This window comes from Labrus bergylta, chromosome 8 (genome assembly GCF_963930695.1).
Source record: "Labrus bergylta chromosome 8, fLabBer1.1, whole genome shotgun sequence".
Taxonomy (NCBI): Eukaryota; Metazoa; Chordata; class Actinopteri; order Labriformes; family Labridae; genus Labrus; species Labrus bergylta.
Genome location: NC_089202.1, coordinates 20,063,987 through 20,091,838, shown reverse-complemented (window position 1 = coordinate 20,091,838; position 27,852 = coordinate 20,063,987). Strand labels below are relative to the sequence as shown.

The following is a 27,852-nucleotide window of genomic DNA, read 5'->3' as shown; positions in this document are numbered from 1 at the left end:
ACCCCCTGTATTTCACAACCTGAACGCACACCTGTTGCCTGCGCGAGCGCGGCCGACCTGGGGCGTTCAGGTACTCCCCTCGCCTAAAACCTACAGGGACATAAAATGGAGTTACCAGGTTGAGGAAAAGTACGGCTGTACTCAATATTATGCATAACTTGTAGTTTTATTAGTGTAATCAGTGATATCTTAACAGCATAGTCGACTGAGACTCCGAGGAACGAGGATTAAACATGTTTTGGACGGTGTTCATCGCCGCTTTAATGGCGACAGGTACGGTAGTTGTTTTTTTTTTTTTTCTAAACAGGGTGGGGGCCCTCTTCCGTGAAAAGTCCGTAGATAGATACTGCAAGTGTTACCGTATACATTTTGACACTTTTTGGACTATATTTGTTTCTGCTGTTATAATAAAGTAAGAGTATGATTGGGGGATATGTTTAATTGTAGCCTATTGTCAAAAATGTGGTGACCTACAAAACGCAAATTAAACCATACAGACAACCTGTCGAAATGTGTTTTTCGACAACATGAATTAGCCCAGATGCGAGAAAATAAATCCTAAATAAGATATTGGATTTCTTGGTCATTATTCAGCTAAAGAATAACGTATTACCTCTAAGAACTAATAAACAAGTAGGAGTTATGTTCAAGGTGTGCGTCTAGAAATCCAGGTTATTTCTGCACGGTGGGCCTGTTGTAACCTATCATGTGTTAAGGGCCTTCACAGGTCCACATAACATACAGAATAACAGGAAGTTTTAGTCAAAGCGAGTACGCAGTCCTGGGGGTGGAGGAACATTTGAGGAATTCCCTTTAGTAAAACGCATTAAAACTCAACAGAACCACTGAATGTTATTGCTAAAAAACATGAAGTGAAAAATAATTATAATATATAATATAATAATGACTCTGATTTTATCAATTTCTTTGCCAATTGTTCACTTTAAAAAGCATACCATTTTGTTACCTACGAAAGTTTCTGTTAACATAACCTGTGTGCATGGTAATCTTAAACCAAATACATCAACAACACGTGTGTTTTCATGTTAATATTGTTGAGCTGAATTTCTTTGCTATTCTTTCCTCATGCTACTAGATAAAGCTAATGCTCGTTAAAAAAAAAAAAATGTTGAAAGCCTAACTGTAAGAAAAAGCAATAGCCTACTTGAAAGGTTGTGACAGAAAAGTCGCAGGTGTCTCTGCAGATAACATACACACATCGTCAGTAACATGTCTAGCCAAAGACTTCTGAAAAAGAGCAAAACAATAAGTCTTTATTGTATCCAAAGCCTGGAACATTTGTCTGTTCTCAGAGCATACAAAGTATGCATACTAATTACATACGTAATTAGCCAGTCTGTATGGTCAGAAACCCATGACTCATCACACCCACTCTGTGATACCAGCGGTGGGGAAATGCCATTTGTCATACACCACGCCCTAAGGGGTATTTCAAATGATTAACAAAGCATGACCTAATATTACAAAATGTGAGTTACATTTTAATAATAATCCTAAATGAGCAATATGAGCAATAATTCTACTGAATTAAATCTTAAAATTACCTTACTATATCATCAGACATTTAGGAAACATGCTATGTTGAAGTGCTGGCTTCTCTGACAACAACGCAGCAGACAGTATGTCCGTCTACATTTCCATTCTGGTGCGCAATCGTCTAGTTTTTTTTTTTTTTTTTACCAGAGAAGGTAGGCAGTTTTAAGGCACCCCCACATGACCGTTTTGGATGCCCCTCAGTTTGACAGATATGAGACTAGTTATCACTGCAAACCAACAGGTGTTGCAGCGATGGAAGCAGGCAAGCAAACTTGTTCAGATATGATTCCACCTGCTTTAAAAAGCCTTGTAATTTTTCTTATTAGCTCCACGAGCAGAAACGTAGTAAAACTAAGATAAATAGAGAGGATGCTTTTGGAAAAAGGAGAGAGGTAAGAAGGCAGAAAAGTTTTAAGACTGATGCAGAGCTAGCTAAACACTGAAGCTTCTGTGGGGGGAGACATCTCTCTCCAATGTTTTGAAATGTGGACTGCAGTACCCATTTTAAACACTACATGTCAGAGTTACATATTGCTTCTTTAATCCTTACTGTTCTTTAACGCCTAATCTAATTTAAAAAAAATCTTTATAGATTCCATCATGGCCATCTCGGTCCAGACACCCACAAAGAGGAACATTGTCATCCTCTTCCAGCCCGTCACCCTCACCTGTAGCTTCCAGACAACCGCCACCCAGCCTCCTGTTGTCACATGGAAGTACAAATCATATTGCCGGGACCCCATCCAGGCTGCGCTGAATCCCAGTAGTGCGGAAAACATCCTATCCCAGAACAACCCAAACTACGACCCCAACATTGAGTGTGCCGACAGCCAGAGGACGGTGCGTATTGTGGCCTCCAAGCAAGGCAGTGCTGTCACCCTTGGACAGGAGTACCAGGGCCGCAAGATCAGCATCCAAAACAGTGAGTTGACTTTTATTAACACTTGAATGCCATTTCGAACCCTTTAACAGATGAACTCATGACAATTTCCAGACAATTTCCAGACAATTTCTGGACATTTAGGTCGTGAAATTACTTGGGACTTCATTCCACACACGTTTGACACAGCAGGAGATTTTTAGTGTTGCTAGAGCTCTCACAATTTGAAATACTTTGTTAGGATTATGTGAGGAAGTTAGAGTGTGCAGGAGAAGGAGTCTTCCTTGATGGTGATTTTTAATTTTTTTTGTGTGTGTGTTAAAACAACAAGAAATGCATCAATTCATTGTTCCCACAGTCTGGCTGAGTCTCCCGCTATAAGGTGCATGTGTGAACACGGATGAAGTCAAAGCTAGGAAAAATTATGAATGTTATTCACCCACACTTAAGCTTTATTTTGGAGCTGGGCGATATGGTCTGGTAATAAAATCTCCAATTTGTTCACACCGAACTTGATTTACATTAAAAAAAAAGATTTACGGTACTTTTAAAATAACCTTTGAATGACACAGAAATGACCAAAAACAAGTTTTGCTTTTATTTTATCAAATGATTTAACAAAATTAAGGCAAGCTAAATTTTACTTTTATGGGTTACTAAAGTTAGGGGTTAAATAAAAGCGCAAGCTGTGTTAGGGTACAGCAAAACTACAGATGAGGCAGAGCAACTTCAGCTATTTGTGGCTGGGTGACGCATACCTAGGGTCCATCCACTGGAGGAAGTAAATGAGGGGTGATGATGTGAACTACGGGAGCCCAGAGAGCGGCAGAGTAGGGTAAAGAGAGAATATCACCTAGAGCTACTTGATGTGTATATTTTATTTATTTATTTTCAGTGTGTAAGTATCAGAGAGGTATTTGACATCAGCCAAGGTACAATGGTGTCAGAACATCACAAATCATGTTCAGAATATCTCTGTAGACTTATTAAAGGGATAGGTCACCTGTTGAAACATGAATCTGTGTTGACATTGGGTCATATATGTAGTAGAAATGTGAAAAACATTTTGAAGTTGGTGCCTTCTTGACCGAGAAAAGGCAGGAAGTGTCTTTTTGGCTCATGTGGATGAAAGACAACAACTCCCAGAATGCACAGCACCACAGACGACTCCCACTGAAGCTAGGGTTAACGGTTAACATCTAAAGACTTGTTTGACACATGCTCACATTATAAGAACCTTAAGTTTAATGCAAGGTCTGTTTTGTTAATGAGAAGAATACATCCTGAATCAGTCAGTGGTTGAGGGGCTTTACATGATGAGTGAGTGTACAGCCTGCCCTCCTGGAAGTTCCACACTGACTGCTGCGCTTATGAGCCTGGAGCAGGAACCTTTGAGAAGAATTTGCTTTGATGTCAGTGATGGTTACATCACTGTGTAGCTGTTTGTTGTATTTCTTTTTTCTCAGTATTTGTCACTTTAACAGTATCGAGTCATGACCTTTGTAACTTAAGCACTTTTTAGGGTCCTTTCTGACAAGTCTTTTATAGGACTGAAGCTTTTTAAAATCTGCAACAATATCACTAAAGCAAAATGAAAGTAAACTATACTGAAAGCAACATACAGACGATGTACTCAGGCCAACACTATCATTTAGAAGAAGATATACTTTATTGATCCCCCAAGGGAAGAATTACATTTTTACACACTGTTATTGAACATGCTTCACACACATGCACAAACAGGATCCTATGGACATGCACTAATGGAGAGATTTCAAAGTGAGGGGGCTGCCCACAGCGAGCGCTCCTAAACTGGTGGAGGGGGAAGGTTAAAATCTTTAGCGTTCATAATTGTAATAATGTAATATGAAAATGAGACATTGCCTTTTTGGTCATTGTTGTTTGTTTATTTACTTACACACCGTCCAGTGGGTTTGAGTCAGCTCATTGGAAAATAACAAGGGTGTGCAGTTTAATAACTTGCCTTCCTTTTTATTCATATTTCGAGCACACGTTTAAAAAAAAAAAAAAAAAAAAGCGAGCGTGCAATTTATGAGACAGCTGTGCAAAATAGAAAGTGTGCGTGCGTAAAAAGAAATAAAACCCAATTGATGTCATCTCCTGCGCTAAATACATTTGTATTATTAGGTTTGTGGATTGTTACGTTTGTGGGCTGTTATCATGGTGGTGGGTGATACAACTCTTAATATCATTATAACAACATTAAAGAGGACGGATTAGACTCCTTTTCCACCTTTTCAAACAGTCCCCCTGTGATCTAAATGAAACATCTGTGCTGGGCTTTGGTCAAAATATAACATGAATCAAGCACCAGAGGAGTTTTGTGACCCTGTATAAACCAGCTCTCTGAGAACGCTCCATTTTGGTGTGTGTGTCTCTTTAAATGACATTAGCTCCCCCCTGAGTTTTCCTAGTGGACATCAATCTTCTCTAGCGAGAATAAAAATGGTGGACCTGCTCAAAAGGTTACCCAAATATGTGTTCAAAAACACTGTTAAAGTGTTTTTTTTCATATTATGTCCCCTTTAAAAACTGTGATAGTATTTTTCTCTGATCGTGCAGACCTACTCTCAAACTAAAGATGTATTGATGTGTGAAACTTACATTTTTAGTGTCTAACCTGGGGATCTTTTTCTCACAGATGCAGACCTGAATATCGCACAGACGGCATGGGGCGACAGCGGTGTCTACGTCTGCTCAGTGATTTCTTCTCAGGACCTTTCAGGAAACGGAGAAGACTACACAGAGCTTATCGTTCTCGGTAAGTAACCGGCAGACTATTAATCGTTAGACTTGCTTTTTCTTTTCTCTCTATGCTTCTCCTTCCGTTGACTTTCATTTCACCATTCATAAAGGGTTGAGCAAAAAGTTTCCTGCAACAAAAAAAAAACAGGAAGTCAAGGTCAACCAGATAGACTATTCTGGATATTTTGTTGAGCTTTTTTGTCGGCAGAAGTACAGTGAACAAAAATCAAACTCACCACCAGACCTTACTAGTGACTAAAATCCATTAGTTGTTGACTTAGTTGTAAACTTAGACAAATAGCACTTTAAAGTAATTGTGGCTTTATCTTTCTTTCACAGAGAGAAAGTCAGACACTACTGACCTCCTGCCTGAGATTGACTTACTGATTATGGAAGGTAGTACAAGCCACTTTATTTAGTTTGGTTATTGTTAGGTGGGGTGTTTCTTCTGCAATTGTTCAATGATGAATTCAGGAGACGGACTGTGGTTTATGTTAGATGTATTTCGGAAGAGGTCAGACAACAGCAACAGAACACGAACGGCTGACAAACTTTTCATGTTAACAGTCTTGCTTATATTCTGTTGGTGGGTAAAGCCTACAAATTAATCTCCATTTGGGTACACTCCTAAAAGGCTAGTGTAGATGTCATACGTATACAATACATTTCAGTCTCAGAAAATAATAACCACTAAAGTAACTGTTGACTCACGTTCAGACCTTACATCCTGTTCCTGCAATGACACTTAATTCAAACCCCTGGCTGTGACCTTTTGTTACTCTTTTACTGTTCCTGTATACTTTGTATACATACATGCTGTTCAGCGTGAAGTTTAATACAAACCAAACTCTGCTGTTTGTTACAAACTCACACTTTTCTTTTCCCCTTTAGTCTTCTGCCTTTAAAAACTATTTTTCTTTCTCTTTCTTTAACTTGACAGTTTTTTTCTGCAGCTCCCTGTTTGCAACAAAAGAACACTGAGAACCACTTCCTTACACACCAAAAAAAGGTTTCCACAGAGTGCTCTGCTCATCCAGCTTCAATTTTAGTAGTTACATGTGAATGAACAGTGTTCTGTGCTGTTGTTGTTTCTTTGTGGCATGTGCTGCCTGAACTGACACGCAGACTGAAGTGATGCCCCGGGCAGAAGGACAAACCGGTTTCTCCAGATTCACAAAGCCTAAAGAAATGACTCCTCACCACTGAGGCCATGTTTTTTTGATCTTAACACTCAAAATTTGAGAGTTACCGACTGATTTTGATTTTGTGTTTCAGAGTTGTCTTGACACAATAAATTTAAACTTCCATATCACTAAAATAAACAAAATTAATAACCGTTTGGATACCGTGGCAACACGATTAGAAGTCCTCGGTTCCACAGATTTGAGTCTGTTCCAAAAAAATGCAAGCAGACTTATGCACATTGTCTCAATTGCATAAATATGGTTGGCTTCAAGCAACACACTTGCTATTTCCTGTTTGAAAGTTCTTCAGAGCTTGCTTTAAACCTCGTTGCAAAATGGTTTTGAATTTTACACATACACAAAATCTAACCAGGACAGGCATTTTTTTCCCTCTGCTCATGTTACGTCTTATTTATAAAAATCTATATTACCTGTAGCTTTAATTCTGTGCTGCAAATGAACTTAAAGACAGTTTAAGCCACATTTCATGTTAGAGTCCAATCCGTCTGATGGAGAATGTTGTGACGTGAAGCATTATAAAGCAATGTGTGCTTTATTTACTGAGAAAGCTGAGCTCTCCCGCTCCAGAGAGACAGACACCGGCTCCTCACTTCCTCAGTGACAAATTCTGGCATCATATAATACAGCTGAACACTCAGTTGGCCAAACACTGCAAAAAGTGTTTTCATCCACACCATATATTTCTGTTTATAAGTTGATCATACAATTTCAAGATGCTTTATTTTTGGCAGTCAGAGTATTGCTTTGCAGCTCATTTAAAGCCAGTGACTAGAAATCCCTGACTAAATTGCTTCTAGTTGGATTGAACAAGGACACATCACATCTGACAAACTGACAAAATGATGATCGTCTTTGCTGGATGTTTCAATCTTAATACTGATGAACAAAACCTTTGTAAAAATTTTAAAGGAGGAAAAATGTCTGGTCTTAAATCTTGGATATTAATATTATTGCACTCTCCACATACAGACTGGCTCCTCGTTGTTCTGGTTGTGTTGGGCTTCCTGCTGCTGCTGCTCCTGATCGGGATCTGCTGGTGTCAGTGCTGTCCACACACCTGCTGCTGCTACGTCAGCTGCCCCTGCTGCCCCGACCGCTGCTGCTGCCCACGAGCGCGTAAGTACCAAACAGAAGACCGATGTAGTCCTTGTCTTTCTTTTTTTTTTGTTACCTAGAGCTGGGTGTTGAACACAATGTTTTCTTTAGCTCTTTTCATACTGCCAGTTTAAAGTGTGATGATGACCCTGTAACGTGTAGCCTTCAATATGACTGTCACTGAGGCGTAATGGTGGCACCAAGTCGTTGCAGTGTAAAAGTACAAAGGTGTAGTGACCAGTAGGGGGGTTCGATGTCTTGCATATGGGTGCCTCTGCAGTGCTCAGGAAGTGAACATGCACCCCTCTCCTGCTGTCAGACCAGTTTTCAGACTTGGAAAGTCCCAACCCAAGTCCCTACAGACTGAGCTACTGCTGCCGCCATATTGAAATTGTACCAATAAGGTTAACAGGAAGGGGAAAACATACTGTCTGAATTTACTTTACTGAAATTCCTGGGCCCAGGTCCCTAGTGCTTCTGAAACTTCATACTTTCTAAATGTTGTATTTATTTATAAGTATAAATGTAAGACTAAACCTAAATCACCAAATGGTGGTTGACATTTTTTTAAAAACATTTGTCGAGCCTCTCAGAGAAAAATTGATGAGAAGATCTATTACACACCGAAACCTGTTTGGCTCAAATGTAGATATCACAAACAGCTAAATAGCTTAGCTTGAGTAAACAAGACAGGAAGCAAATTTGTTTCTACCACCTCACTCAATCACATTTGTACAGTCTCTCCATTTTAAACAGCTGTGTTTCATTCTTCCTCAGTGTACGAGGCAGGAAAAGCAGTGAAGAAAGGTTTGCCCAATCAGTATGCTCCCACCATGTATGCTCCCAGTATGTATGCTCAGCCACCATACAGTGGTCCACTTATGAACCAGCCTGGTATACCCCTTCTCCCTCTACCCAACGGAGCTGGCCATGCTCCTCCTCAAAACGGTTATGGGCGGGAATATGACGCCGCCAGCTCAAGTGAGTGTAATTTCCAGTCCCCATACACACTGTGTCGGTGTTGGTCTGAAAGTCGAATAGGTAGTTTCATAATGGTTTCATGTAATTTTCCCACCCGATAATTGTGTGTGTGTGTGTGTGTGTGTGTGTGTGTGTGTGTGTGTGTGTGTGTGTGTGTGTGTGTGTGTGTGTGTCTGTGTGTGTGTGTGTCTGTGTCTGTGTCTGTGTCTGTGTGTGTGTGTGTGTGTGTGTGTGTGTGTGTGTGTGTGTGTGTGTGTGTGTGTGTGTGTGTGTGTGTGTGTGTGTGTGTGTGTGTGTGTGTGTGTGTGTGTGTGTGTGTGTGTGTGTGTGTGTGTGTGTGTGTGTGTGTGTGTGTGTGTGTGTGTGTGTGTGTGTGTGTAGTTGGACAGGGCTCTCAGGTACCTCTGTTGCATGACCCGGACAGTGGAGGAGACCACAGTGAGTGTTTTTTCTTACTTTAGTGTTTCAAGAAGTTTTGTGTGCTGTGTTTATTGCACATGTGTCTTTCACAATTAGGATCAAAATGTACCTGATCCTGCAGCCCTCACATTGATTCAATATTAAAGTAAATATTGAATCAGACCCACTTCCACTATGTGTAAATGCCCAATGTTAGAATACTCGGATCAATAACAAAGTATTAAAAACATAAAGAGGAGCCGTGACTCCATTGCACAAGTTGCTTTTACATGCGTTTACAGTCACATTAATTTACCATATCTGCTTGACGCTGCAGAGGCTGATAACTGGTTTCCTTCTCACCAGCTCGCAGTGGATATCGTATCCAGGTTGACCCCGATGGGAATGCCACACGTGCCATTTACTACATGGAAAAGGAGCTGTCGAAACTGGACCCGTCAAGACCTACCAACTACAACCGCAGTGAGTGACTAATCACTTCCTATTTCTACTCTCACAGTACATGTGCTGAGCGCCAGACTTCTATGGTTAAAAAAACCCAGCTTTCTTGAATGATGTGAAGCGTTTCTGCTGAACTACTGCTTGAGAGGAAGTGCTGCCAACATCATTCCTTTAAGAGCAATACATTTGATGATGTTTTACAAAAGGGGAAGATTTGAATACTAACTCAAGTGTTTGATAGAAGGACTGAGTACTGTTTTTTTTTGGTTTTTTTTAAATTGACCCTGCTGAATAAAGCTGGGTTATGATAATTGAAATAATAAACAGTAAAAAAAAAACTTTGGCAATAATTTAGGGTACTATTAGCAATAGACACAAAAATCACATTCAGTCAAATGAACCACAAACAGGAAAAGGGGAATGCCTGTATGTTCAAGAGTCACAGTGTTACATAATTCATACAAGTTTGAATGACTAAGAGGCTCGGAAAGTTTAGGGATGTTTATGAGGCAGACTGGATTAAATGTGTGAAGTAATTTAGAAAGTTTAAGGTTTGATTGATTTAACTTTTTATTAAATTATATATACTTTTTAACTGGTGAATAATGTGAATATCATTTTATATATATATTTATTTATTTTTTGTTTCCACTATTTTTAATTTATTTTTTATTGGTGATAAGGTGAACAAAATGAAACAAGAATACATAGACATGACAACTAAAGCGAGAGCAAATGAACAAAGACAAAATAAATAAATAAATAAAACGGACAAAATAGCAAGAGATATGCAAAGATACAGAGCAACAATAGAGACAAATACATTTAAATGAGATGAAAGTCAAACAATGATTTTTATGTTCAGATAGTGTGTTAGAAAGGTGTGAATGTGTTCGTGGCAGCGTAATGCATTAAAGTGCGGAACTTCGTGGGGAGTAGCGAGAAAACAAACAAAAATATAAATAAATGAATTAAAAATAAATCATTATTTCATCATAAAGTGACCAAGATACTAATGTAGGTTCCTTGTGCAATAAAAACCATAAGTACACACTTAAGGTTGATTATGAGGGCCACAGTAATGACATTTCAAAGTGACACAGGTGCTAGCACAGGTTCTGTACTTTATGAAAACCATAAGTATGAAGTGGACTCTGAGATCAGCAGATTGTGAAGGTTCAACACAGCCTTTTCAAACATGTATTTATCCATACTGTATGTAACGTGTTCAAATATAAATATTTCAATTGTCAAGTCTTTAGTGGATGTAAAAACTGGTTATTACCGTTTATTTTTCTAGCTTTACTTATTAACTTGGCTCCTTACAACATTTTGTTTTAGTGTTCACTTGAAAGCGTCTGTGTTTGACAGATTTCTGCAGAGGAGTTTCTAAATCACGTCACACAGTATTGTTGCTCGTCTTTCAGCTGCCTTACGCCCCCTAGAGATGCTACAGACCAAACCCCATTCCCTAAATATCTCATACTTAAAACACTCCTAAATATGAGTGAAGTGAGTCAGTATCTACTTCCTCCTTCCTCCCTTTGATTATTTTCAACCAGAAAACATTCAAGTTTCTCTTTTTCACTAACCATCTCTTCTTCTCTGTCTTTTCCTCTCTTAGTGGATAACATGAGTGAAGTCAGTTCTCTACATGATGTTTTGGACCCTCGAGGTCGGGGGGGCCGATCCCAGCCGCCACCTCTGGCTACGGTTTATGACCGGGATGAAGCCATGAGCACCATCAGCAGTGTTTCCCAGCAGGGACACCGCCGTGATGATTACCCACCCCGAGGCGGAGGCTACATGGGTGACCGTGCACGAGCACGCTCCATGGACAACCTGGACGACATCGTACGTCGTTACGGCCGAGATGACCTCCCAGCAAACCGGCGTCCAGATGAGCCGAGAGGCAGGAGAGGGTGAGTAGTTTCCTCTGTGTAGTACGTACAGATAATGTCCGCTGACACAGACACAGGATGAAGTTTTAACCTCTTTCTAGTTGTTACGATCAGTCTGGTTGTTAATCTTGAGGTTTGCTCCAAACAGGAAGTCACGACTCATCGATATTTAAACCTTACGCTGAACTCCTCTGAAGCGCTTCTCACCGCTGATTAATTTTCTGCTTTGTGTCTCTTCAGTTCAGATGATGGGTGGAGCAGCAGTGCCCGCAGCGGCTACGACCGCGACGTGGACGAGCGAAGGCGACGTGACTACTCCCCTGATAACCGCCGGAGAGGAGACAGAGGGGGCTACGGCGACCTCCCAGGGAGACGCAGCCGTAGTCGTGACGATCTGATGGACCTGGAGAGGGATCGGCGTCCCGGTGCCAGGGGCGGACGAGATGATTATGATGACAGCTTCCTGCGAGAAGCGATGGAGAGGAAGAAACTGGGCGAGCAGCAGAGGGCACGCAGCAGGGATCGACTGGACAGCGAGAGCGACCGCTCGGATCGCGGCAGGGCGCCACGTGGACCTCCACCACTTCCTCAGAACCCGCCTGCTGGATACCCGGGTCGCCGTGATGACTACCCACCTCCTCCGCCTCCTCCTTACAGTGATGATGAGAGTATGTCATCATCTAAAAAAACCAACCTCCGCAAGGTAAGTCCTCCAGACTTTGGAAATTAACTCGTGAACACGCCTTTAGATAACGTGATAACATTAGAATGAACGTTGTTTTTCTTTTGTCTTTCAGAACGGAGCTGTAAGTCGGGAGAGCCTGGTCGTTTAAAGACCACCACGACGTGAGCAACTCTTCCAATACCGCAGCTTTTTATTAACCCAAAAAGGACCGGACTGTAAATATTTAGACACACTGCTAATTTGCTGAGATGATTTTTTTTAAAAATGTTTTTTAATTTACACTAAACTTTGATGCTGAATGTGTATGAATGCTTTTCTAACAGAGAGGCACACAGATGAAATGCTGCGGGCCTTCTCGTGTATAAAAACATTGTGGCTGCCACAAGTGCCTTACGTTTGTACAGAATTTAACTTGTAGATGTGAAAGTCAGCTAGATAGAATATCTCTGTAAAGGTGTTTGAATCTTGATGACTAGAGATGTCCCGATTGGTTTCAACTTTATCGTTTTTTTTTTATAAATTTGATGTAGTCTTATTCAGCTGATGTAGTCTTGTCTGGGTCTTTAGATTTGTTGGCTCTTTATATGTGAAAAGTAAAATGTTTTTACAAGATAAAAACTTAAAGGAACTGATTTTAACTTTGCTTTTAGTTATGTAAAAGTGTGCTCAATGTATTTAGAAACCTGGTGAACAATATAGATGTTGTTTGAGTGCTTCTTATTAATGTTGTTTTTTTTTCTTCTTTTTCCAAAAAAACAAAACAATTTTTAGTTCAAACCAGAATGATATTGTACAGCTAACCAGTAAAACACACTCAAAATGTAAACGTATTGTGATGTGATGAAACTCAAATTTTACAATAAAGTCAGTCTCCACTGTCAGTTCAGTTTATAGTTACACTGTCTTGCCACTAGATGGCGCCAAATTGTTTTGCATAGGATACAGGCAGCAGTGTAGTTGATGTCGACCATATTCTGCATTTCTTTGGATGTTTTCACGTGTTACATACAAATGATTCATTGCCGTTTGATTTAGAACTTTAAAAATGACCCAAATAAGTATAAATATTGTTTTTCATTAATTTCTTGATGAGACACTGAGCTACTGTAGTTTAGATTAGTTGAGATCAACTTCATTGTCCCAACAGTGAGAGGAATTCTCCTTTGAAAGACTCGACAAACTTATTTAAAAAACACATTTAAATAACCACACAAAGTACACACATTAAAAGAGGACTGTTAAAAACAATGGCTGATAAACTCTTATTTAGGCCTCGCTGAAGGTGGTTATTGCAGAGGGAATTAAGGATTTTTTGTGTTCATCAGGAGTTTAGTCTCTTACTTTGTTTTGATCTGCTGTCAGATTTATATTTAAAAATAAAACTGTTACTTGATTAAAAGTTGAAGAAGTACAATCCACCCATATTGCCATTAGTGTTTGACACAGAAAGAGGAACGACGGTCCAACTTATGCCTTCAATCATAAAAGTGAGTAATACTTTGCAAAGTGTAAAACATAAAAGAGATGTTAATTTAAAAGCACCACCGTCTGTATTTAACAGAAACCGCACAAACTAAAAGTGACATTTTTAATTTTTAGTCACATCCTTTTAAACAAACTGGGATTGATTGCAGAGGTTTTCTGTTACATCACATTTGACTTCTTCCTTTACTTTATGTCCATGTCCACTCTGAATCTTGTTGAATATATAATGACATTACATTTTAATGCAGAGGATTACCAGAAATACATATTTTACATTATTACTGTGGTACTTTTCTGGGTTGTTGATATGAAAAGCAGGAGGTCAGACTCAAGTGTTTGTCCAGTGAAGAGACCCAGGCTGGAACATCTCTGAACACTCTCTCCTGACGGAAAGATTTCACTGTAGGTAAGAAAACTTCAGCAAATGATTTATGGCAAGTGTTTCACCTCAGTCAGAATGACTCTCTGGCACCGGCTTGTTTTCAGAACTCCCACTAACATGCAACGTTTTTGTTTTCTGGCCTTTTTTGTCTTCCACAGTGGTGGCCTTTTTTTTTCTCTCACTCTGTACGCTCTCCCTCCTGTCAATCAACACCCCGAGGTCTCCAAATGACGCTTCAGGATTTTTACAGAGACCAAGGTGTGTGCGACAAATCCCTACATCACCACACAATGTCAGCGGTGATGTTGGTTACACGCAGCCGAATCTGGAGCCTGTTGGGACCCTCTGCAAATATTCACAGGGCGCCCCCTCCTACCAACATTGATCACCATAATGTTTTAAATAATCTGACACCAACAAAAAAAGACAATTTTTATTTCCTGAGTTCTAAATATTAATAACATTCAGAATCACATGTAATGCTTACTTTAAGTGTCTCTCCATATTTAATGCTTGAGGAGCAACATTCATTCATATACTATATTTACTGAGAGTGACTGCTGTCAGATGGGGGTCACTTAGGGAGGTTTCCAGCTGTCATTGAAAACTTTGGACATTTTGAGCCACTGCTGTGGTATAAAGTTTGTCAGCCCTCGGGGGGGGGCCCCCTACTGGCCTGGGGCCCCAAGCAGTAAACCTGCCTTGACAAGCAACTTCTCTGCATGCAGGTGCCAGGATTTAAAAATGGAAATGTCAGTGCAGAAAGTCTTGAGAACATCTTGAGCGGGCACACGAGGCAGGAAGGAGCACGCTGCTTCTGCTTTTTACTTTTTTAATTGCTGCATTTTGTGCTCCTGTGGCAACTTCTGGAAATACCAAACTTTCTGTGATTGCATGAAGGCCGAGCTTTTGTAAAAACAACACAAACCTACACGTGTAAACAAAGGTCTTTGAAACACCTGAAGCTTAATGTGGACTTCAACATTAATAATGATAATAATAATACAATAAATTCAGGCATTTCTAGTTACATGTGCAAAGTGTAAAATAAAGATTCTTTAAACACAGCATCCAATAGTTTAATATTATTTGAAAAGGAAATATTCTTCTTCATAAAGTGTAACTGTTAAAGTGAACTGCAGTCAACGGATCAGACCAGTGACGCCAAGCACATCCAAAGATTTCATTTCTTTTTTTCCCCTTACATTCAAGATTTATTTTCTGGCTTTTTGTGCCTTTATCGGAGAGATAGGACAGTGAATAGAGTAAGAAATCAGAGAGAGAGAGAGAGTGGGGAATGACATGAGGGAAAGGAGCCGCAGGTCAGATTCAGGCCGTCCGCATGGTGGACTAGAGCCTCTGTACGTGGGGCGAGCACACTAACCACTGCACCACCAGCGCCCCCAAAGGATTTAACTTCTCACCATGTAAGTGTAAAAGAAAGATGTTCCTAAAAAAAACATTACTTTGTGAAGTTGAATGACATAAATGCAAATGAATCAACATAATTGTATTGTTTAAGGACCTTCATAGGATCCTAACGCCTTAGTGCCCACGCTTGCTAGATTCCTTTTTTTATTTTTGTTTTACCTTTAATCTAACGGTTCAAGGCAGCAGAGAGGAAACAGTACAAGACAAATTCTCACTGAAAATATAATTGTATGTTATTTAATTGTGTTTTCCTTTGGGCTTGGAGATTCCCACTGATAGACTCCTTCTGCTGCTCAGGCCCAAATTTAGACACCTGAGAGGTTTTTCAAGCCCTGATTAAGACCTCACTGGACAACACATGTTGGCCTTTTTTTTCAATTATTTAGCCAAATCTTTTTAATGATTTGGCCACTATAATTAAGGCCTATAAGTCCTTCCTCTTTGTTACAATTTTTCTTGCTTGGAGTGTCAGGTTTTCCCCCTTTTGCCGTGCCTTTTTGAGTGTATCATCAAGAGCACCCAATTTTTACTTTTTCTTCTACTTTGACCACATTAAGCAACCAGTCATCCTCCTTTTCTCCTCTGGTACCAAAGAGTTGTTCCCCTGCAGTGCACGGCTATGAAAGAAAAAGTTACATCAAGCTTTTGATATATAAAGGTTCTTTGAACCACCGTGATCCATCGACTGAGTAAAAATAAAACATAGCTGAGAAACACTTTTTTCCTACTCGCCTTCACCATTCCAACGATTTATTCTCGCACTTCCATAAGGTTTGGAGACTCACAAGAGCCAGATTTAAAGAATAACGATGCAGCAGAGGCAGAGGTATTCATGAGAAAACGTCTCAAATTTGTTTTGATCCTAGAGTTTCGACATTTCTCTCAGTGCCACCGACTGCACACCCTAAACCTTCACAGCTCCAACCTCTCTCTCTCCCAATCTGTATTTTCCAAGTGTCAAGGTACTTTGAAAAATACTGCTGACTAAAGACGACAAAACTTTTTTTTTTTAAGAAGTTCAAATCGAGAGAAAAAGATCAAATCAAAGCTCAAATGAGACCAAAGAGCAAAACAACTGTCAGTGGAGAGATGCGTTCGTTTATCACCCAAAAAGCTGCCAGAGAGAATAAAAATGATTCTTGAGATCAAAATGGAAATGAAGTTTTGAAAGAAATCACAGATTAACCAAGATTCAAACAACTTTATTCATCCCAGAAGGGCAAGTCAGTTTTATAGCCTACCAATAAAAAACAAACAACAGCAGCATTCAGACATACGCCAACAGTGTTCTGACATCGCAGGAGATTCTTGAAATGTTTGATGTGTTTTTATTACCAGACAACATGTTCATGTTGAAGTGAAGGCCACAGTCACACAGACATAACAACACCTTCACCTACACTCTCAGCTCATTAGTTTCCCGTTGAGCACACTCAATGGATTTGCAACCAACCTTACACAAATGCTTAACCACTTATTTGATTTAGTTTTAAAATATTTTTGCAATTTAATTGTCCATTATTCAAACGCAGTGCATCTTTCTGACACTGTAAGATTTTTATACCACCTTAACATAGACTGTCAATGTTAACGCATGAAGCCTGAGTGACGTCATATGTTACTGCAGGCGGCTCTGGAGGCTCACCAGTGGCGGCCGCCATGCTAGAAATCCTGTCTCAGTTGGAGTTGAGGTGGGTTACATCGCGGCCACCTGTTGATCAGGTCTCCTACACGCCTAACCGTTCATAACATCAAACAGATGTGTTGTAAAAAAAAAAAAAAAACCCTCTACAGTGTGTGCCCATGAGGACAATAACTAATCAGAACAACCTCATTTTGAACCAGGCTGTGAACATGTTCATTTCTGCTGTGAAAACTTGCTTTTTTGAATGTGGTGTGTATGTGACTTCTGGGGCTCTTGGAGCCAGTCTCAAGCAGACATTCTAAAAATAGATATTCTGACCAAACTGTTTGCTTTTTTTTTACAACGTGTCTGACTTTCTCGCCCTTTATTCCAGTGACTGTTTCTGCGTTCTCGGACCTCAGTCGTTACTTCAGTGATTATAGTGTTCTTATAACAACAGAAATGATTGACAGTAATTTCATTATCACAGAAATGATGGTTGAAAATGACCCCAAATTTAACATTTGTCACCAAAAGTTATAAAAAAATAACAGAACTTTCCTTTAACGCACAAACAAATGAGTGAATATGAAAACCTGAAAGCCCCCTTCCTCCTTCCATCACAGGTTCTGTTTGCCAAAGACCCAATCTGCTGACGGAGAAAGAGAGAGAGAGAGAGAGAGGAGAGAGAAGAGAGGAGGAGAAAGCAAATGCTGAAGGAGAGGAGACGCCTCTCTGAGCTCCTCACTGGCTCCAGATCAGCTGATAAGGTAAGAGCTCTGCTTCTCTCTGATCTACAATTATTATTTATCTCCCAACATGCTGCTGCTTTTTTCTTTCTTCCTGAGTCATCTCTCTCTCGCTCTCTCTCTTTCTCTCTCTCTCTCTCTCTTTGTGTTTAAATTTCAATGTTTGCTTTGCTGCAGAACTAGACTAAGTTAAATATCAGGGCTTTAAAGTTTTAAAATCATTAAGAGGGAGATGTGTCACAGTGGTGAGATGCACGTTTGGAGTTCACTGCTCGTTTATGCAAAGTTTAACATGGCAACACGTCCATGTTTATTTATGCACATGCTTTGAATGGATGCTGGCGATGATGCATGAACTGAATTAGCTTTTTCTCATGTTTGAATCATCATTTTGATGTATTTACCTGATAATGTTTGGAGACTGAGGACTGAAAAAGCTGAATTTTTTGACATTTTTGACCAAAGAAAACAAAAAGCTTTTCATACCCGCCTCATGCTGACTCATCTAATTAGCATGCCGAAGACTTTTTGTAATCACAATGATGATTTCTGTCATTATGTGCAGATACGTGTCAGTCATTGCTCGTTGCCTTGTCGTTTCACTATTGTTCATGTCGTTAATTTAAAGCACAGACAAAACTATTTGAGCTGCATACTGGCGGATTCTAAGATGTTGCATTGCTACAAAATGTGTGTCATTATCTTGGAATGGAGAGAACCTTTGTAAATGGCATTTATTTAAAACTTACTCCAATCCGAGCGTCACAATGACATTTGGAGCACAATGTGGGGACTCAGGCCAAGTAGGACAAGTTAGAGATTAGATGCACCTTTGGGAATAAAAATCCCAAATAACACAGGGTGGGCAGCATGTCATGGCTGTACACTCTGAATTGGGTCAAATATTCCACATTAAAAGACAGACAACTTCTGTTAATCTAACCCAATATTATAGGCATACTGACCACATAAGAAACACTTTTAACCTCGTAAATTGGCCAAAAAGGGGACTTGGGCCCCCCTTGAAATATGATTGGCCATCCCAGGTGCCAAGCAAAATCCTAAACTATGATTGGGTGTTTGTCAGAGGCAGCAGAGTTACTAAAATTACTTTTGTATTATGAAACAGTACATTTTACTCCTGTTATTTCCATGACCATCTATATTAAAAAGGAAATAATCTTCAGAAAAGGGGTAATAATGGATTTGAAGTGTCTAAAAATGTAAATTCTGGTTGGTGTTTTTTGTTTTGTCTTTCATCAAGAACACTGATTTACACAAGTTCATTTTGTCCAGGCACTTAATGTTGAATTTATTTCAAATAACAAAATATTTACACTGATCTCATTTGGTGGGAGTCAAACATCTTCGTTAGCTTTCAATTTCCCTTAGATTGTGAACTTTAAAATGAAAACATTGTCTTCTTTATAGTGAAATTAAAACAACTCCAAAATGTTAATTCAGTAATAACAGGAACATCATTTTACATCCCTTGTGTGTTTTCAAGCTGCTGTTGGTTATTTTTCTTCCAGCAGTAGAAGCTGAATCCAAATTGATTTAGGTAAAAAATAAAATAAAAGGACACCTGCTGGGTTGGGAGATGAAAACACCAAATGCTACCATATCTAGCAGTTTATCAAACGGTAGCCATCTTCTGCCTCTGTCCAGTAAAGTGGACGGAGGGACAATGGATCCATTCTCAGTGTGCTTTTCTGTCAGCTGTCTCCGTCCAGCACAATCCCAACAACACCGTCACCCACCCACATACACTTTCTCTCCCCCAGCAGTCTCTGTGTCTACATCATGATACTGTACTGTAAGAGCATGTTTGAGTGTGTGTGTTTACTCTTTTTGGATTCCGGTGTGTGTTTTAGTCTTAGTGCAGAGAGGAGAATCATTGCCAATGCAAAGTAAAGAATAGACTATTTTTGTCTTTCCTAAAAGTTTAATCGTAACTCTACATCCAACATGTAAGAAAGTAATTCTCACTTGTTCATATTTTGAGCTTCTATTGAGCTGCTTCGCGTTTGAAACTGGATTTGAGGATGAGAGGATGGAGAACAGCCCTGTATTGACAGAGGTGCTGCTTGTCGACAGGCAAGCTGACAAACTTTTAAACCACAGCATTAGTTCAACTTTTGCAATGACAGTAGGAAACCTCCCTCTCGTTGCCCTGCTAAGCATCTCGTGCATCATTCCTGTTAAAATCGCTGAAGGAAAATGAAGAGGAATTTTCTGTCTGAGAGTGAAAACAGCACAATGGTGGTTGGAGGGGGCCCACAGTACAACAGACTGTAGAAGCACCACTGTGTATTGAGCTGTTTGATGATGCCTTTCTGAAATATCTTGGGGGGGCGTTTGAACACCCAGCGACCTTCACAGGTGATCTCATTGTTTTGATTGCTTTATTCAGCTCAGGTTAAAAGTAGGCGGGATGATTCTGGTATTAAGATCATGCTTAGATGCAGAATAAATCCCATGGAAGCTGTCAAACGGCCTTGAGAAATGCTCTGCAAAAATAACTCAAACCAGTCGTGTGGTTTAACACGAGCGTCCATCGGCCTTTAAAACATTGTTACCTTTAGTAGTCGGGTCATTTTGTACATTTTCATCGAGTTCATTACTGAGTGTTTTGAGGAAAACTCTTTCTATGACTGAGGTGTATGCTTGGAAGAAGCTTGTCAATTATGATTAAGTCCACTCAAGTTCCTTTTTTATATCTTTTTCTTGAAATATCATATTTTAACCCAAAGTATCTATTGTTGGTACCTCAAGCCAACCAAACTGCCATCATTTCAAACTGTAAAAATATCATTTTTTTATTCTTTTACATCAAATGTTTTAATGAACTCCAACTGCTAGTGATAAGTAATACGATTGTCATGTTTAATGGGACTACTAGGCCAGGGTATGCTTGAAAAATAAATCTTGTGAAGTAGAGGTGAACTGAGGTGCTGGTGGCGCAGTGGTTAGTGCGCGCGTCCCATGTATGGAGGCAATAGTTCTCAAAGCAGGCGCCCAGGTTCGAATCCAGTCTGTGGCTCCTTTCCCACATGTCATTCCCCACTCTCTCGCTCTCTCTGTCTCCCTGATTTCCAACTCTATCCACTGTCCTATCTCTTCATTAAAGGCCCAAAAAGCCCAAAAATAAATCTTTAAAAAAAAGAAGAGATGAACTGCCGGCGATTGGCAATAACGGCAAACACAGTTTGTTAAAATGGGAGAAGATGCAAACATTGCAGACAATAGGCATTACATGTGTTGCACAAAAAGAATGAAAGAAAGACATATTAGAGAATGAGAGATGTTCAGGCCATGCCTACTTTCTTACTTCTGCACGGCTTACTAATTATGGCGTGAACGGGGTTCTCAGGTTGCCTTCAGGTAGAGAGGGGCGGAGCCTCTTAATTCGATGTTGTGTTCCTGGGCAGACAGGGCCTCAGTATTCAAGCTGGTCTCTCATTCTCTATCTTGTCTGACTTTGGTTTGTGGTCTTTGTTTAGCCTCCACAACACCACACACACACACAGTCATCATTGCAATGAGCACTGATTTACAGACTGCAGATTCTTTTATTAGGATGTTTTGCCTTAGTTTTCAATAAATGATTATTGTTTAAATATATTTATAACTGTGTGGTCCCCCTGCTCACTGAGCCTGGGTTGTGACAAGATGTTTTCTTGAGAACTTGACTAAAGACAGGCAAAAGAATGCTAAACAGATTTTTACAAGTGAAAGTTTAGTATGATCAGAAAATTCATGTTCAGTGAAAGTCAAATACAGAGTAAGTTATTGTTTGGGATGTATATGACTTGTAAAGAAAGCAGTTTTATGATGTAAGTCCTGTCTTCATATGTGGTCCATCTTTTCTTTGACAGCACAATAGCTTTACCTCACACGCTCCATGTGGATGGTCGAACTTGCTAAAAGCCACAAGAGTAACAACGGAGTGAGAAATGCCAAACAAGAGACAGAAACAATCGAGCGAGGGCAGAGAAAAGGGGATTGTTGTGATTAAAAGACAATTATCTGTGCACATCTACTTCCCAGTGTTGTGCGGTGTCAGGCTCGAGCTGAGCTGTTCTGCCCCAGAAGGTCTCGGGAGACAAAGGCCACTGTGTCAGGAGGAGGAGAAGGAGGGTGGGGGGGGTGGTGGGGGGGTGTTAACAAGTGTTGGGGTTTCATTACGCTGTCACGCATGCAACTGTGTGAACATCCTTAATGCAATGTTAAGGCTCAACGACATGTGTACTAAACTGTACAGGAGAAACTGACTCGTTTCCCATTTGGATGTGAAGTTGCCCCAAAAACAACCAAACGGCAACTTTTTAAAGTTCTTCCCAGACCTTAAAAACCAGCGTTATGTAAAACCCACAGGCAGGAAAATCCCAATTTCATAATTTATATCAGGTTTCCCAGGTTACCTTTTGATAAACGTTACGAGGGGAATATGAGTTTAATATCAGGAGGGCTGAAAATGTTTAAGTTATAGTGATGGCAGAGCTGTAGGGAAAGAAAACTAAACTGTATTTGTACTTTGTTGTCTGCGTTTGTATGCAAAGGCAGAAATGTGTCTTTGACTGCAAATAAATGCCCACCCATATATTTAAAACACAAAGTCATACATTCAAACAAGATGGCACATTAAAAAAACATAAAACACACTTTAAAACTATGAATTCATAATGGAAACAGTAAAAAAAAATGAAACCTAACCAAACTGTGACATCATCCTTTATTTATCCAGGAGAGAAACCTGATTAAGAATCTCTTTACGAGTGTGTCCTGGAGCACAGGCAGCAGCACAGATAAAAATAATCATTGAGCTTTATTTAAGTCCTCACAGAGGTTATTGAGGGTGACCCTCATTTACAATGATGCCGAGAATACATACATGAATGACAAACATAATGAGTTAAAGCTACCACAGTAGATAGAATAAATAAAAGAGCAATAAGAACAGAATATATATTGTAAATTAAGAACAATTTAAAAGCGTAAAATAGCTATAATTAGTCGACATATAAAATCAATTAAAACAGTTACAGGCAGGTGTTGGGCCTTTTGTGTCCATAAGGGAAAAAGGGCTCAATTTGAGTACCAAAAATATGCTGTACTAGCGCTTAAAGCATTTTTTTTCTTGGTCATTACTGGCATGAGGTACCTGGAGAACCATTGTCTTTAGCATGCTAATGATCCACAGAGGCTTACATTTCAAGCTCCGTCCACCAGAAAGTTTAGAACTGAAGAAGCGTTTCGGAGGATAGATTCAATTCAATTCAATTCAATTTTATTTGTATAACGTCAACTCATAACAAGTGTTATCTCAAGACACTTTACAAAAAGCAGGTAAAATACCTTACTCTTTGTCTGTTAACATTACAAAAGAGCAGGTTAAAAGACCTTACTTATTACAATAGATGAAACATCTTCAACCAAGTCGAGTTGCCTTTGGATCAAGCCTTACATTTACCATGACCTGGATGACTGAGAACCTACACAGACAAACAGTCTCTCAGTTGAGCGAGTTAAAAAAGGACCACAAAGTTTCTGACTGACGCAGCAGTACAAACGTTAGGTACAAATAAAGCAGCAAAAATTTCAAAATTGACAACAATCATAAATTAAATATGTCAGGCAGAACATCTACAACCAGACTCATTTAAGTTTCAGGTCTTTTTTAAAGTCATTCAAAGAAAAGGGAGCAGCAAACCTTTCCCGCCTTTTCCCCCCCCAGTTCAGTTCTGACCTTTTGAGCAGACAGTAAGAACGATCTCAGCTACCTCAGGTATTCTGTTTGATGAAGGTCACAAGGTACGAAGGGAAGCAGACCTAGCACAGCCTTGTAAATTAGAACACACTAGTGTTTCTCTGTGTAGCCAAAGAAGACCACCCAACACGGTCATACAACAAACAATGATGATTCATGATTGGTTCAAGCTGTGACACAGTTGAGATGTTATCAAACCAAACTTGGTGCACCAGCTGTAGCTTTGAGTGAGTGTAGATAAAACCTTTAATACTAGTGCAAGCGTCAGAAGCATTAATATGACTTGGTTAATTTATTCCTGTTCAGCAGACACTTTACTGAACTACACCACAGACGGTTGATCTAATTACAAAAAGACAATAACTGTTTGGTTCTAAAACAGTATCCTCGTGTTTGACAGGATTGTTTGTTTAATGTTAATTTGAATAGGGACGAGTGTGAAGCAGTTCAACAAATACCACACACTGCAGAATTTATATCCAGAGGTAATCTGAAATGCTGTTCGGTGCTTCTTAATGACCAAACTGAAGCATCAGAGATGTCTGCATCACCATAAACCAAAAGCAGTTTACATCTTTACATCTGTAGCTGGATAAAAAGAACAACAAAGGTATTCAAGTTTGACATAATCATTACATTTACAACATCTAGCCCTACCAGTGTGTTGACGTCATTTTGAATAATTGTAATAGTGAGTGTCTTACCTGTAATTACTGTTCATGTCAAGAACTCTGACACCTAGCGTTTGAAATCGGTACTGCAGTCCAAATTCAAAACATTGGAAAGAGCTGTCTCCCCCCGCCCCCTCCTTCCTAGAGTCGATGTGCACGTAGGTTGCCATGTCATGGACACCAAAGCTTCAGTGTTTAGCCAGCTCTACATCGGTCTTGAAACCTTTCCATTTTGAATCCTCTCCATTTTTTTTTTAAAAAGCATCTGCAATATTGGTCCTAGTTTTACCACGTTTTTGCTCATGGAGCTTATTAGAAACATACAGAGGCTTTTTAGGTCGGGTACAATCAGTTTCTAACTGAACCAGTTCACTTGGCCCCTCGCAAAACAGCCGTGTGGGGGGGGCCAAACTATTCAGGACCCGAATAGAAACTTAGGAGGACATACTGGCTGCTGCATTGTTGTCAGAGATGCCAGCACTTCAGCATATCATGTTTCCTTAATGTCTAATGATATAAGGTCATTTTATGATTTAATTCAGTAAATACATATTGCTCCTTTTAAAGTTGTGATCATAACTAGGGAAGTAATGTTTTCTGATACTTTTGATTGAACTAAAATATTCCTTTTGGTCCAAATTTTGTATTCCAGCCCAAAAAAGCCACAAAATTTGTGATTCAAGGCGTTTTGCCTTTATTTGAAAGGACAGTGGATAGAGCAAGAAACCAGGGAGAGAGAGAGCGAGGGGAATGACATGCAGGAAAGGCACCACAGGTCGGACTTGAACCCGGACCACCTGCTTGGAGGACTTCAGCCTCCATACATGAGCTGCAACCTAACTGCTAGGCCATCTGCACCCAGTTTCTTGTGTTTTAAAGTTCTTAAGTTGTCAAAGAACTTTGTAAACGCTTGTTTTTAGAGGATCAATATAAACAAAGTTATTATTATTATCTTCATTTTGCTGTTTATTACTGCATTTCAATCATGGCAGAGCAACCTGTTGATAGGTGTTTTCTACGACTGATTGAATAATCAGTCTATAATTAAAAGTATTCTCCATTGCCCTATGGAAACGACGGGATTTGTATACAGGAAGTAAAGCAGATAGGTCACTTCTTTATCAAGACACTTTATGTTAGTTGAATTAGGATTCTTTTTTGGCAGTAAATGAAAATGATCTGTACTGAACGCTGTTAAAACACATCTTAAGTGCGATATGCAAAACAGTTTTTAAGTTGTCTCTGAAGTGTTGACTAGAGTGATTCTGTGTTTAATTTACAATTTGGTTCCCTTGCTACTGTCTCTCATATTGGCCCTATCGGTCTTCATCATCTGGATCTCCCCCTCCCAAACTCACTTCCTGTCTTCTGTCACACTGACCTCACTAAAAAAATGTGGATCTGTTCTCCATCAATCCAAAATGATCGAATATGCTCAGCTCCTTCCAGCGTAACCATACAAGCCTGGTTGAACAGAAAGACCTCGGAGCTCAAAGCCTCACCCATATTTGTTGGGACGAGGGGGAACAGTGTGGCCCTTTGTGGCCCCCGTGTGTATTTATGAATGGCTGAGCCTTGGGGCGAAGCGTTTAGAACAATGCTGCTACACTGAAGGACTCATTTTCATATGGGAGGGGTGATGGTGATGGTGATGATGGTGGCGGTAGTGGTGGGGTGGGGGGTGGGGTGGGGGGGGGGCAGTTTATTCTTCACTGTTGGGGCTTGGTACAGAGAGTGGCGAGAGGTCTTGCTGGCAACCGGCTGAAGTGGTGCTTTGCATGTGAGTGTCAGAGGGAAAAAGGCTGCTGAAACAGGAGCTGCTGAACGCTTGGAGGTCGGCCACGGTCACCTGCACAGGTGAGCGGCAGCGCTTTTTTTTATGATCTGAACTTTTATACCCTTAGGAGCTTTTGAAATTGGAGAGTTTTTTGGAGGAAAAAAAGCAGGAGAAAGCAGATTTGTGCACATAGAACAGGGAACACGGAGAACAGATCTATCTATCATCTATCTATCTATCTATCTAATTTTGTTGGTTTTGATCTTTAAGGTCAAACACCTCCAGTCTGGATGAGTGTGTGCATGTTTGCGTGAGCGTTCAAAGATGAAGTGATGAAGTTAGCGAGTGAAAAGATTGTTGGATGAGTCACAAGTTACACTCAGTTAGGTAATGAATAAGTGTGTGTGTGTGTGTGTGTGTGTGTGTGTGTGCGTGCGCGTGTGTGTGTGTGTGCTTTAATGAATGCATGCATGAGTGAGCCGGTTAGTGTGATGGGTAACTGTGCACACAGCAGTGATTGAGTGTGTTTTTTGTGTGTGTTAAGTGAGTGTGAGTGTGAGTGTGTGTGTTGATGGGTGTTAGCGAGGGCTGCTAAAAGCTCAGCCAATTATTACTGGACTGATTTGTCTGCTTGAGCCATTAGCAATGAGCCGTTCCTGTAATTGCCGGAGCGTATTAAAACAACTGAACAGCTATCTGACGGCAGCGAGAACAGCCTCCCTGTACGCTGCCAACCAAAACTGTTTAACAAGTAATTTAATTATTTGTCTGCTCCATTATACCAGCAAAAGACAGTTTTTCTTGACTTTTTTCAGAGGCCATAGTGTTTCTCTACATCTGCAAATAGAAGATTTATAGTGAAAACTTTAGCAGTGTCGCAGTTTTCAGAAAGGGAGACAAAAGTATTTTCTAAAATCAGAGTTTGAACAAAAGCCTCGAGCTACTGTTTTGGATGTTTCACAGTGGTGACACATTTCAGTTTCAGATTTTGTCCTTCCATTAAAGCTTCCCCTTTTGGCCAGTTGCTGTACTTTCAAAGAATGAGAGAAAGTGTGTAGCAGGTTTGTGTATAAAATGTGACTCATTGTGTAAGGTTGGCGCCATGATGAATTGAGAATGTGTAGTGTAAAACTAAGATTTATTTTTCTTCATTTTCTTGATTCCTAAGATGATTCCAGATTTCACCAGAATCCGACCGGAGTGCTGGCAGATTTAATGCTCACTCTTTCGAGCGGTGACAGCGAGTCAAGTGGAGGGTTTTAGGGAGCGTTGGGATAGGGCCACACTTGATCTGTCTGTGTGGCTGAACAGGTGACCGCTCTGTTTGTCGCCCCCTTTTTGTTGGGAGCGGAAGGGAGCGAGTGCTCTAATGGGAGAGGAGGCCTGTGGCTCGCCATCTGCCTTACTGGGCCGGGGATTCACCGGGTTTGCCAGGTAGAAGAAATGGATCTGCTAACTGAAGCTTACTCCAGAGTCATGCTTACCAATTGTAATCAAATATTCACAAATGCGACCTGTTTTTTTTTCAAGTTGTTTTTTTTAAAATGAGGAAAAAAAAGAAGGTTTAGACCAAATGTAAAGGTGTAAGGACATTCAAGACATTCATACCACCTGAAGTCATAGTTTCACTAAGAAACCCGATAAAAGATGTGGACTAACGATTACAGCAGCAGGATCAAAACAAGAACCAGAGGCATTTAAGATCAAATGTCCCCCAAAACCCTGGCATATCATCAACATGTTGCATTAGAAATAATAATTCATGCACCTTGGGTTCGCAAATAGTGTTTGCAGAATTGGTTTTATTTTCTTTAACTATAAGTCCGGTCTGAATCTGTCTCTGTGCCAACGCTCTTCTGCAGAACCTTGGACAGACTGTGGGAATGGATATTGGCTTGTCTCCGTGTTTATGTTTGTATCTCGTGTGCATGAGTGTGTACGCGGCGGGCTGTGCTCATCCCAGCTCAGCGCGCCATGTGTGGGAAGGGGGAGCAGTCATGTTTTAAGACCATCTGCTCCTCTGAGTATTTTC

General features: G+C 40.1%; 2 protein-coding genes across 9 annotated transcripts in view; both read left to right on the top strand.

The window, feature by feature from the left end:
• The first annotated feature begins 49 nt into the window (after positions 1 to 49).
• On the top strand, positions 50 to 12,812 carry lsr (lipolysis stimulated lipoprotein receptor). 2 transcript variants are annotated; one of them, XM_020652524.3, is made up of 11 exons: positions 50 to 273; positions 2,150 to 2,479; positions 5,100 to 5,219; positions 5,543 to 5,599; positions 7,378 to 7,524; positions 8,281 to 8,484; positions 8,866 to 8,922; positions 9,250 to 9,366; positions 10,970 to 11,267; positions 11,487 to 11,949; positions 12,044 to 12,812. In XM_020652524.3, exons 1-11 carry the CDS (start codon positions 234 to 236, stop codon positions 12,077 to 12,079), a joined length of 1,869 nt encoding a protein of 622 aa, XP_020508180.3. In that variant the 5' UTR covers positions 50 to 233; the 3' UTR covers positions 12,080 to 12,812. The 2 variants fall into 2 exon arrangements, with proteins under 2 accessions (XP_020508180.3, XP_065814130.1); XM_065958058.1 differs by lacking the exon at positions 5,543 to 5,599 and having other exon boundaries at positions 51 to 273.
• A 4,782-nt stretch (positions 12,813 to 17,594) lies between these two features.
• mag (myelin associated glycoprotein) overlaps positions 17,595 to 27,852 on the top strand; it is a 28,826-nt gene continuing 18,568 nt past the window's right edge. For 6 of the 7 annotated variants that reach the window (XM_020652536.2, XM_020652535.2, XM_020652538.2 and 3 more), the window contains exon 1: positions 25,763 to 25,900. The gene's annotated coding sequence lies outside the window, so the exon portion shown is untranslated. Of the gene's footprint in view, positions 17,624 to 25,762; positions 25,901 to 27,852 lie in introns of those variants that run through there. The other variant, XM_020652533.2, reaches the window with a different exon arrangement.

Excerpts from the sequence above, each read along its gene's own strand:
- lsr (XM_020652524.3), top strand. The coding sequence starts at position 234 with ATGTTTTGGACGGTGTTCATCGCCGCTTTAATGGCGACAG. Across the intron at positions 274-2,149 it reads CGCCGCTTTAATGGCGACAG|ATTCCATCATGGCCATCTCG; the intron begins GTACGGTAGTTG and ends AAATCTTTATAG. Across the intron at positions 5,220-5,542 it reads CACAGAGCTTATCGTTCTCG|AGAGAAAGTCAGACACTACT; the intron begins GTAAGTAACCGG and ends TTTCTTTCACAG.